The 12,908-nt window shown below is 36.1% G+C and overlaps 1 protein-coding gene across 1 annotated transcript in view; it reads right to left on the bottom strand.

Annotated features, from left to right (window-relative positions):
• Nucleotides 1-3,616: 3,616 nt before the first annotated feature.
• The window catches only part of mtmr8 (myotubularin related protein 8), a 34,659-nt gene continuing 25,367 nt past the window's right edge, over nt 3,617-12,908 (bottom strand). Inside the window, 5 exon segments of the mRNA XM_039766330.1 lie at nt 3,617-6,406; nt 6,747-6,873; nt 7,041-7,169; nt 11,493-11,693; nt 12,286-12,335. Coding sequence (XP_039622264.1) covers nt 6,122-6,406; nt 6,747-6,873; nt 7,041-7,169; nt 11,493-11,693; nt 12,286-12,335 — 792 coding nt within the window. The 3' untranslated portion in view covers nt 3,617-6,121.

Consider the following 12,908-nt stretch of genomic DNA (forward strand, 5'->3'; position numbering starts at 1 on the left):
GAATTTGATTCTTTTTCAGCATACTTTATTACTTTTATAAATCATTTCGCTTCTTCTAATACACCTAACATATGTGGATAGAGATGCGCATGACATCCCTGTTATCAGCTGCTAATATGACATTATGTCCCCCAGCTGTTTTATACTTCACTTTATTGCTACACGGACTATTTCATTCTAATTAAGCAAGCTGCCTCTAATATCAAAGGAGGCACCAGGCAATGGATATGACACACTATGTGGGAGTGTTTATTTTATCAGGATACATCTTTATGAAATTAAAAAGAAATGTAGAGCTAATGAGTATTTCTGCACATATCAAATTGTACAAACATTGTAATAAGAAGCTTAATTAAGCAAAACAGTTGAACTGAAGAAAAGAAATAATCCTTTTCTTCAGAGTCTTGCCGAAACGAAATCCAGCAAACACTCCAGTCTACAAGGAGCAACATTTGACAAGTCTTTTATAAGCCTACCTATTCAGTCTAGAAAAAGTGAAACAAGAAATCTAATTAAAAAGGATTTCAATTAAAACGCATAATTAATCTATAATTACTAGCTTGGCTGGAATAACTAAGAACAGTCATTGCAGTGCATTGTTGAACTTGAGCAGTCTGATGCACTGAACTGTATTGTTAATTACTTTGTAAAGTGCCTGCTATGAGAAGTATAACATGGAGCTTGACTGATAATTCATCTTATGTATTCACTGTAGAAAATCCACTTTCTGGCATAGGGGTTGTAAATAAAACACTGCAAAAATGAAGCACTAACCCTCTCCTAGGGGACTAGGTAATAAAGGGGTCTAAATAAAAGGAATGTTTTCTAACACTACCAGCTGGTGTCTTCAGTCATGACTGCTATGGCAAACATTCCCGTTGCCTAACACTCTCAAAATAACATTCTCAAACCTTCATAATCTGAATTTGGATGCCAGCAGCATTGCTTGAAATATAGAATTTCTGCTATTAGAATAGATAAATCCAAGCTAATAAACTTTATTAGATGATGTGCAACTTCAGTCTAATTATTATTTAGAAGACAATTAGACAGTGATGCTTGAGAGGTTTATAAAATGAGTGGGAGAAATTATACTATCCGTTATCCTGAGCTGAAACTATAATTATTAGGCAATAACACAGTTACTGTCCTACAAAATGAAGAATAAACAACCAGAGGATCCAAAGAGAGCAGTAAAATGAAACTATGCAGAAAAGTTATTCCCCATATTCTACAACTCACTGATACAAAGGAAGAAAGAAGAACATCCAAAGAACTTGGCTTGCTAAGACATAAGACAAAACAGATGGATCTTCATTTGCCAATTTAAGGAATAGGGGACTTGGCCTTTACAGAAATGATGACACCCTTCATATGATCTACAACTGTTATAGCCAGTTTGATTTTCCAATCTGAGGTGTGCTGGGCTGGTAACATCACTTTTAACAGGCCCACCGAATCAGCAAGCTGACTGAAAGGGCAGGCATATTTACAGGACACACCCTGGACCCTCTAGAGGTGGCAGTGAAGGAGAAAATTAAAACAAAACTGAGCACCATTATGAACGGTTCTGCACATCTTCTTTCTGACACACTAACACTGAGGACTTTCAGACAACAAATTATTCAGCAGATGTGTGTCAAGAAATGCTACAGGGGCTCCTTTACATCAATGGTTGTACACCTGCACAATGCCTCACTGTGACTGCTTTTTTTATCTTTGTCATCCATCCCGTTATATCCTAACTACAGGGTCACGGGGATCTGCTGGAGCCAATCCCAGCCAGCACAGGGCACAAGGCAGGAAACAAACCCCGGGCAGGGCGCCAGCCCACCGTAGGGCACACACACACACACACACCCCAAGTACACACTAGGGACAATTTAGGATCACCAATGCACCTAACCTGCATGTCTTTGGACTGTATAATATAATAATATTTATTTACTGAACTTCTGTAAAAAGTTACACTTCCCTCTGGTGACAAATGAAGTGTCATCTATTTTTTTGTAAAGTGCTATATAAACCAAGAAGAAAATAATAGGAGGCATAGGCCACAGAAATATGGGACAAGCAAATGAAATTCAAAGATTCAAAATGTCAGAGCATTTCAATGAGCTGCACTACTAAACAGAAAACATATTAAGAAAAATACATACATTTACAAAGAAATCAGATTGACCTAATCACCTAGAGACTTTTTGGGGATTTCCATGTGCATTGCAGGTTGCCATAAAAAGATGAGAGAGCACGTAAAGCATTTATGACTAATGTTTTGGATTAAGAATGATTGTGAACTTGTGACATCAGGACACTTACCAAGAACAGTACATTCTGTGACAATTTACTTTAGTTAAAGGAACACTCTACTCAAAAATTATGTTTTATATGTTACTTACCCCATGTAATTTGTAGAGATGGGCAAGAAAAATACTTAATCTTATGTTTTCATACAGAATCGAGATAAAGTTTCTGACATAATATGCATCTATGGTGAGCAATGCTGGATAACAGAAAGCAATACAGTGTCAAAGAGTCCATGAAAACAAATCTCATGTTACTGGTGATATACAATCCATATGTCAATTCATCCAGTTGTATACTCACAACGTCCCAACCACATGCATTTTTAATACAATATTTTTAAATAAACCACTTCTGGAAAATGTTCTTGTGAACAAAAATGGATTGCACTTGGGAGCACCTGAGCATTTGGAATTGTAGGCTTGCCTCCTGTTGTTCCATTTATGTTCATAGTGGTAAACCATAACTGGAGAACTTTGGGATCATTTAATGGCAACGTGTATAACGGCATGGGTGAATTGACACCTTCAGCCTGTTTAAGTATCTCAGATATGCACAAGTCTGAGGTGTACTCTTTTGCTCATAATGTTTTCACTTGCTTCTCTTTAACTTTTAATCTTTGGTTTTACATGTCTCTTAGTTCACACTTCTTGTTGCTATCACATGAAGTGCAATGTTCGCCAATGAATAAGCTGTTACTGGGCTGGACTCCTGACCAATGAATGAGGCAAGAAAGCAGATCTTCATTTAAAATGCTCAAGTGCGTTTAGGTGCATGACATTTTCATTCATGACAGAATTTTCTGAAAATTGTTTATTTACAATATTTTAGTAAGGCTATGTGTGTTTGGGACAGTGTGAGCAAACAAGTGGATGACTAGACATGTGGACTATGCAAAAACCTAACATGAGATTTTCTGATCTTGTTTGTTGTTGTTCAGCACTGGTCACCATACACCCAGATTACATCAGAAACATTTTCATCTTTATTCTGCATTAAATCATGAGATTAAAATTTTTTCTTGGCCATCAAAAGAGAAATGTTGACAATGGTTTCTCTTCGAAATAACTAAAAAGAAAAGCATAGTTATGCTGTTAAATATTTACTTCATGAACAACACATTTAAATAATTACAATTTGATTGATTAAAATACTTACTTTGACATTCACAACACTTGAGTTTTTGGTTTTTGTCAGTTACTCACAAAACAGATATTAAAACAGGGATTAAAAATCAAAACCATATTTTGAGTGCCTAAATTTTTCCTTTATATCCCCTTATTTAAAAATGATGGACACCTCTCGAGTAAAGACATTTAAATACTTCATTAAATATTTCTGGATGGATTTTCTCCCATCCAACCACATGTAAGCATAAAGGACACTAGATTGTAAAATACATAAAGCATGTATTTATTACACAGAGGTCTTGAAATAAAAAATAAATTTCACCATTTAGAAAATACATCTTTTACAGAATCAAAAATTGAAACAGAAGACAGTAAAAACATTAACAGTGCATCAAGTGTACTTATATTGACACAGAAATGTAAGCACAGCAGCCACGCTTCATCACTCTGCAAGACATTTAGGTGTAATAAACACTACTGGACACCTAATAAACTCAGATTCCACATGTTCCCTATTGCCTTTTGTTTTGCCACTCTGCTGTATTTTTACACTTTCACAACAGCAGATGGGATAGCAAAGCAGCCAAAACAAAAGTTTCTCGCACATGCTGTCAAAATCATTAAATCAAAGAGAAGAATGCTGTGCTGGTGGACAAAGACGTAGCATGCTGGGCCTCCTGGATGACGGACACCTGGTTCAGGAAGAGTCCAACAGCAAACTATGGACTTGCACAAAAAAGGAAACAAATGCGGCATGTGATTTTTGCACTTTTGAGTGTTTTAATCCATGTAATAATATATGTAAGTTTGAACTTACAGAAAGCAGTCTGGGATATGTGCTCTGAAGCACCATAGTTCTAAACATGGAATCCAACTTTCCCTAACTAAACCAGCCGCTCCTGAGGCTTTTGACTTTTAAAAGCATGTGCAGCACAAGTGGAAGACAAGTGTGAGGATAAGGATTGCTATTCTATTAATGGCACTGAGCTGATGCGAGTACAGATGCCTACAGTATAAAAACAATCTACTAACAAACCCCAGATATCTTTTGTTCAAGCTGGAGAACAGCCTATTTAAACTGGACATGTTACAGTATTAAGGCGCCTTTCTCTCCACACCGCTGATCAGAGGCATCAAGGTGTGGCTCAGTACATAGCAGATGAACATAAACATTTGGCATTAATGTCCTTATTTTTTAACTGTAAAAAATGACTGATGAAAATGACAGTCCACCATTTCTGCCTGCAAATGTCATGACAATTACCAAAACGTGTAACAAATTAATGTGCAAGAAATATCATCAAAATTATATTTTTTCTATTTTTCCAAAAAAATGAAACAATTAGAAAATAAATTGTAGATCATTTTTAGACATAATACATCATGTATCTATAAAAAAACAAAATACAAATTATTTAATCCCTTTCCACAGTGCTGAGTATAGAAAAATTAAAAAGAAATAAGCAGTGTAAAAGGTAAAGTCCCTCAACAGAGGAAGCCTATTAATCTGTGAGCAACTGGTGAAAAGCTTGCCATATCAAGGCAACCAACAGCCCACAAATTAACTGCGTCAAGTACTTCAGTCTTATTTGTAATCTCACACCCACTATTACCCCAGGTCAGTGCTTTTTCTAACAAAAATGAGGTGTTTTGGGGTGGGTTGCTTCCCTCTTGCTAACTAGTATGTCCCAGGGCTGAAAAGTTTATACTTTTTTTTGCCCTAATGCTTTCTCTCACTCACACAAACACACACACACTCGCACTCACATTTGAAACAGCTAATCAAAGCAGTTTTTAACAAGTAACTACATGATAGGCAATAACTGACATAAATGTCACCCAAGGTGACACAGATGGCATTGCATAGCTTGTCAAGTCAACAACACATTTTTAGCGGCACTTACTGATGGGTAAACAAGACTAGTCACTCTCAATTGCCCAATGTTAATATATATTTGCATATTGCTCTAGGTAAATACCATTTTACCCATTACACTGAAGTAATTTTTCTAATAATAAGACCAAAACCAACAACTCATTCATGAAACAATACCTTTTCCAACATGATTAACACAAAACATGGGATGTGAAAACTAAACTGCACTCACTTGTGCATACTCAAAAGAGCCATGGCTTTGGCAATATTGTGGCAGCTGCCCTAAATGTCATTAACAAATGAGCATTTTTTTTGGTCCTCAAAACAGGATTTCAATATATTGTGCTTGACAAACTTATGTCTATGAACTGGGCTGCAACTGCTTTCTCATGTCCTCTTTTAGCTCCTACTTTTAGAAGAAACAGGCCATATAACTTCTGCTTTTTGGCTTCACCTTTCATTGTGGAATACCAATGTTGCCACTTACTTACAGAATATCAGACAAAGAGCTCTGCTTCCTTCCACAACACTGACCTTAGTGCAAAAGTCTGACGTGATTGGGACATTCATTACATTGTGGCGATCACACCAACACTAATGACAAAGTCTGTTTCATAATGGGAAATAAAATGTCTCGGCTTTACATTCTAGGGTATCTGTGGAGGAGGTTGACACAGCTAGTGACACCAGTATGTTGTGGTTACCCCTGTGGAGATATGTAGTAAAAAATACTGGAGGACAAATCTCTTCTTGGGTTACACAACTCTTGTATTTTTACTTACTACAGCATTCCGCTGGATCTCTGTCTAAGCTACTCTTTTATGACACTGTCAGTTATGACAGCATTTTCCACTGGTGGGAGACTAGCTTCAAAGGTTTCGGTAGGTAGATATTTTTCATGAGGACTGTGTACTTTCTGATCACTGTTTGATGGAATTCCATCTTGCTCCAATTCTATCCCATTGGCAAATGAAGTTCCACTATCATTCTGGATGGGTTTGAAAGCATTGGGAGATGACAACTTGATTTCATCCACAGAGACTTCAGAGACTTCATGAGAATGAGAAGAGCTCTCTTCTGGTCCAGTGCTTATTTTCTGGAAAATAAAAGTTTTTTTTTTTTTTAAGTAAAAAGATAAACAACAAATGAATTGCCAGTTTGTACAAATTCACTATGGACTACCTTAATGCAGATTATGCCAAAGAAACAATGTGGGGTGGCTTTTTTGTTTTACATCTATTTGCAGTATATCAAATCAGTTTTAATGAACAATTAGGGCAGAACAACTTAATTTCTAAAATGTTTGGGACCACAGAATAAACAGGTTAACACAGCAAGAAACTTAATTTAGAAAGGGTGCAATGGAGTACACAAAGATTTTATTTAGGTCTTTTCTTAACCCTAAAGGCTTGTTACATACACTGCTAATGAAATACCTTCTGAAGTTCCTTCATTTTTACTTCTTCTTCATGTTTCTTACTGATGATACTCAGTAAATGATCCAGTACTGACTGTCTGGGATGCATCCCCTTATCAAACCGATTGTACATTGCACACCAAAACCTATACAAATAAAACCAGAATCAAATAAAAAAAATAGCTCAACCAAATAAGTTCTCCGCAATTGAAGAGAATTAAGCCATAATTAACTAAAGCTGAACAATGTTGTACATCAACTGCAATAAACAAATAATCAACAAGCACAAAAATGCAAGGTGGAAAAAGCTCACTTAAAGTTGAATGGTAAAGTGTTGGGTTGTAGCACATCATGACTCCATCCTTCTTTGTAAACAGGATTCATGTACTGTTGTTTTTTCTTCAAAAGAAAAGACCAGACAGAGTAGGTCTTGTCCTGAAGTCTGCAATGATGTTAAAGCAAATCTAATCTCAGAACACCATAAAACCAACATAACAGTGTGTCAAATGAAACAATTTCTTCATATCTTTACCCTGACCTAATTATTTGATAACCATTATTTTTGTGGTCTCTGACATAATATAGTAAGTGAGAAAATGCATGCAGTACATCAAAGCAGTATCCTTCTTAAAAGGTGATAATCATCATGATAACCCAATGCAGCACCACTTGTACCAGTCACATATATCTGTCCTAATACATCAAAAGGATGAATTAATCAAAAAGGTAAAGAAAACGAAAAAAATAAATAAACTGTATATGCAAATAAATCTACAAAATGGACTACCAAAGAGAACCAGAAAGCCAATAATAGCATCCTGATATAGGATCCAATCTAACATTACTTTGAACAGTGCTAATCTGGTCAACACTGACATTATAAATAAAGTATGTAGTTCCAGCATATGCTGCTGTAATGTGGAGTTTGTTTTCCTCTAATACTGTATATGAGTTCTCCTTGTATTAGAAAAATACTGCTTTATTTACTAAAAATAATTTTTAATAAAATCAACATTTAAAAACAGTATGTACACAAGTATGGGAAAAGCTTGTTTCCATGAGTTCATCAATATTAAGAATGTGCACTGCCTTACAATTTCATATCATCACTTCAAAATATTGACAATGCACAATCCCATTATCTATTGGCTGGGTGAGCTGCTCTACCCATATACCCCAGAAAGAGTATACACTGGGTGATGAGGAAATAGCGCAAGGGCATTTTAGCTTTGGACGCGGAGGTTAGTCTTGTTGTCTCACAGATTACTGCACCTTAGCACAAGTACAAGTGTTCAGTAATGTTATTATAATGATTCAAAGGTGATTCAAGTTCATTTCAAATTGCTACAAATCACAAAGCCGCTTTTGCACAAAACTCTAAAATTAGATCTGCCCCATTATAAAATGGATTTGAATAAACGTCTGCCAACAGAACACTAGTTACAGAACTTTTACTCACTTAAATGTATTTCTCTTTCTACCATATTCTGAAGAAAATAAGCATGCATTATAGAAAAAAATCGTACTTTGTTGTGTTCATTGTGTCTTGGCTATAACGCACTGCCTTGTCTTACAATGTGCGAAAACGACATGTTGCAAAAAGCGAACAACACTGAGTGCTGATTGATACTGCAAGTTTGCAATGTACAATGTGCATGCAGGAAGACAATGGCAGTGGCTTTAAAAAAATGTAAGGCACTGCCTTGATATATAGTTTAATCAATAATAATAATACATTTTATTTATATAGCGCCTTAAGTGCTTGAAGTGGAACCAAATTACTGGAAGCACTCTGTTTAGTTAGTATCCTCCTCCTAATTAGCTATTACTTTTACAAAACAGGGCAGGGGGCTACTCCTAGGAGTTTGGAGTGCATGCACAGAAGGGCAGTGTGGCACAGTGGTTAAGGCTTTGGACTTCAAACCCTGAGGCTGTGGGTTCAAATCCTGTTAATGACACTGTGTGATCCTGAGCAAGTCACTTCACCTGCCTGTGCTCCACTGGAAAAAGCAAAGAAGCGTAACCAATTCTCAGTCAAATAAGTAAATGTAAGTTTAGTATAGAATATCCTCTTGAATATTGATTGCCACTAGTACTGCCCCACTTCAAGCACTAACACCGAATCTCACTGCTTATGATAAATGTAACACCTCCAAGATAAGCTACACCTGCCCCCACAACGCTATCCAAGGTAATGGGGTTAAGAAAACAGTTGGTGAATAAAAAATATTGCAAAACTTCTGACAAGTTGCATTAGTCTGCACCAAAAAATGTGATGCAAACATTAAGAAACCATGGCCAGCACGAGTACCGCAGTGGTACGGTGCTACAAATATATCTTTCACGCTTCCCATTCTAACTTTGAGCGTGACACACAGGTCAGCCAGGCCTTCCTCAGCTACAGCGCTCTGCTACTAAATTAGCATAGCATATAAATCTAACACACTTCCTGCTGCGAATACGAGTTCCTGACAGATTCCTTGTGAGGCTTGTAAGATTAAAAAAATATTAATAATAAGAGTGATGGCCGCACTGTGGTGCTTTGTGGAAATTTCTGTCAATCGACGATTTTTATTTATAATGAAGATATGTGCAGCCAATTAGTGATGGAGAATATCTTTGACCATCGTCTTAACCCTACCCAGTTTACATTTGAATGTGTGTGTGTGTGTAAATGTATGTACTGTATATGATACATGAATTTGTGTGTTACTAATACCTCAACTTATTCCTATATATTGCACTTCCCATTAAGAACGAAGAACAAAGTATACCCAGACAGACAGACAGACAGACAGCTGTCTCTTAGCTCCAAAAGACACATTTCAAATTCCTGAATACTGACCACCTGTGTGGCTGCTTGCACTTTTTCCTCGTTTGAGTGGCTTTTCCTGCCACAGCCAAAAGATCTGTGTGTTATGTTACATTAATTAATGACACTAAACCAGCCTTGTACTTGTTTGGGAGAGTACATGAGTGAGCTGCTGAAACAGGCTTTTTGAGTGGTGTGACACTAAACCTGAATTTAAGAAGGTTATGTAATTGTTTATAAAGCTCCTAAATATATCAGATATTTAAATGTTGCCATTTACCGGTTAAGTTAACTCCAGCTAGTAACAGTTAAATAGAAAAACACAGAAAGTAAACATCCGAGGCTCGGGATCAGCAAAGGTAAAATGGCAGTTCAAGGTCAATAAAGCCTTGGCCAAATATTATTACCGTTTAAGAAACTGTAGATTTATTTACATATTCAAAAGCAGTATTCTGGGGAAAAGCAACACAAAATAGATTTAATTGAATTGAATACAGTGATCCCTCGCTATATCACGCTTCGACTTTCGCGGCCTCACTCCATCGCGGATTTTAAATGTAAGCATATCTAAATATATATCACGGATTTTTCGCTGGTTCGCAGATTTCTGCGGACAATGGGTCTTTTAATTTATTTATTTATAAACTCCTCAATGATATAAGAAGTGCTTCCCGCGCGGTGCTTGATTGTTTGTTTTTCTCGGTCTCTCTCACTCTCTCTGACATTCTCTGCGCCTGACGGAGGGGGTGTGAGCAGAGGGGCGGTTTGCACAGAGGCTGTTTGCCTAGAAGATACGGAAGCTACTCTAAAAAATGCTGAAAGACTACCTTCACATTGCTCCCTTCTGTTGCGGCTGCTTTATCGCGGTGCGCATACTTAAAAGCCCAAAAGCACGTATTGATTTTTTGATTGTTTGCTTTTCTCTCATGCTCTCTCTCTCTCTCTGACATTCTCTGCTCCTGACACGCATTCCTTTGAAGAGGAAGATATGTTTGCATTCTTTTAATTGTGAAAAAGAACGGTCATCTCTATCTTGTCATGGAGCACAGTTTAAACTTTTGACTAAAGGGTGTTATTTCATACCGAGAGGGCTCTAATAATGTTAACTGTGTGGGAGAGTTATAAGGGCTTAAAATATATAAAAATAACCATACAAACATATGGTTTCTACTTGTGATTTTCACCTATCGCGGGGGGTTCTGGAACGCAACCCCCGATCGAGGAGGGATTACTATATGTCATTTGTATCCCCCCCACCAAATTATGGATATAAAGTTAATTTCTGTGAAAGACTGGCTACAGTGTTGTCTACATACTTAACTCAATATTTAGAGTCATATTTTTTTCTTTTTGCACTATTATTAATTAAATGTAAATTACATATATACAACACTCCATATTGTAACTCATGAAAATACTGATGGGTAAATACTTTATTTAAAAGCATATTGATATGCATATATTTCACAGCTATTTTGTGTTGTACTTCTAATATGCTATCGTTTTAATGCAGATACCTACAAAATTTAAAAAAAGATTTGTAATACCAGCATAAAATTCTTACAATGTAAACTGTTTAAGTTTTTTCAAAGTGTACAGACTGTTTAGCATGAATTTGCAGAAGAATGGTTTATATTACAGATTTAATTTCTGATGGACTGGTAGGTGGCTCAAGTCCACTTCTTGGCATGTGTTTAATGCTCTGTGAAAAGTCTTCTGTTCATGTAACAATAATTAATTAAAAGCAGGTATACAATATTGATTGATAAAGAGCTACAGGCTATTTCTATTTAATCCTCTCAAATGTTATATAAATTAATAGTAACAACTATGTCCCAATTGTTTAAAACAAAAACACATGAAAAATAATTAAATATCAAACATTTATAATGCTTGGCAAGATAATATCTTCACTACACTAATGCCAGCTGCAGAAGCATAGCATTGCCTTACTTTAGGTCTTCTCGCTCTTTCTGGCAATTGCCAATGAAGTTCCCAAACTGGCACGAATAGACGTGATCATGAATGTCAAGAAGCAGCTTCTCATTAAACTCAAAGGCACAGGGAAATTGCTCTGTAAGGTGCCAAAGACACTCAATGAACTGTGTAAACACTGGAGACACTTCTTTGGGATCCCCCTCTAAATGTCCACATCTGAAAAGATGCAAAGATATTGAATTAAAAGTGGTAGGTACAGTACGGGTATTCCAAGGTACAAAGAATGAGGAAAGAAAGGGTTCACAAGACAATTTATTAATACCATTATGGCATATCATGTGTAAAGAACCGAAATCCGTAGGACAAATTCATTATTTAGTCATCTACAATGTCTCTTTCAATCTGTACTTCACTACAGCATTACAGGTACTAAAGGATGCTTGTACACACTTGTGTACTTGTAGTAGTATTGTTCTTGGTGGCACAAAAACATTACAGAACCTTAAGAATTAAAAAGGTGAAAGCAGCATGCTAATGTCTGAGGGGAACAGACAGATAAAGGCACTATATAAAAGATAGACAGACAGACTTTACAAAAGATAGTCAGTCTGTCTGTCCATAAACCTATCTCTGTAATTCTGCCCACACAAACAATATTTAATGCAGATACAGAAAATCACTGCAGTGTATAGCCATTCACAACAATGTGAAATGTTAACCACAAAATAGTATTATATTTCACTAAACTAGGGTAAAACAATTGCATTCAGATAGTCAAAGTGCCCCAACTATTCTTTTCAAAAATTACCTTTGTGTAAACTTGTGTCCCATTGATACCCAATCCTTTTCAATTAGGACCTGCATTTTAAACAAAAAAGTCTTTTGCATTAACAAAGCCTCAAGTGCACAAATTGGCTTTTCTATTCCATTTTTTAGTTTGGCATTGTATAATGAATGATTTATAAAACAGAAATTTTCAAAGCTGGGTATAAAAATAACAAATTCTATTTGGTGAACTTTAATAACAAAATACTAAATTATACAGATATTCTCAAAAAAACCAGAATGATATTAAATAAAATGAGTAAACAAATGAAGAATAGTCTGTCTGATTCTGGCATATAGTTTTCCTTTAATTTTCCAAGTCTGTGTTGCTTGAACAGGGTTTATCTCTACAGAAATTACTATGAAACAGTCCTGGACAGAATGACATCCATTTTCTACATCAGGCCAAGTCACAGGGTCAATTACACAGCATGTCTCTGGATTATGAAAATAAACTAAAGCTTCTTAGAAAGATAACACAAAGATGGGAAGGACATACAACTCCACAAAGAAAGAACCCCTTTCGAGATCTGAACTGAGATCAAAATGGTGCAAGGAAGCAATGATACCCTGCTATACCAACTAGATATAGTTTTAGTTATCAAA

Source organism: Polypterus senegalus, chromosome 10 (assembly GCF_016835505.1).
Source record: "Polypterus senegalus isolate Bchr_013 chromosome 10, ASM1683550v1, whole genome shotgun sequence".
Lineage (NCBI taxonomy): Eukaryota > Metazoa > Chordata > Cladistia > Polypteriformes > Polypteridae > Polypterus > Polypterus senegalus.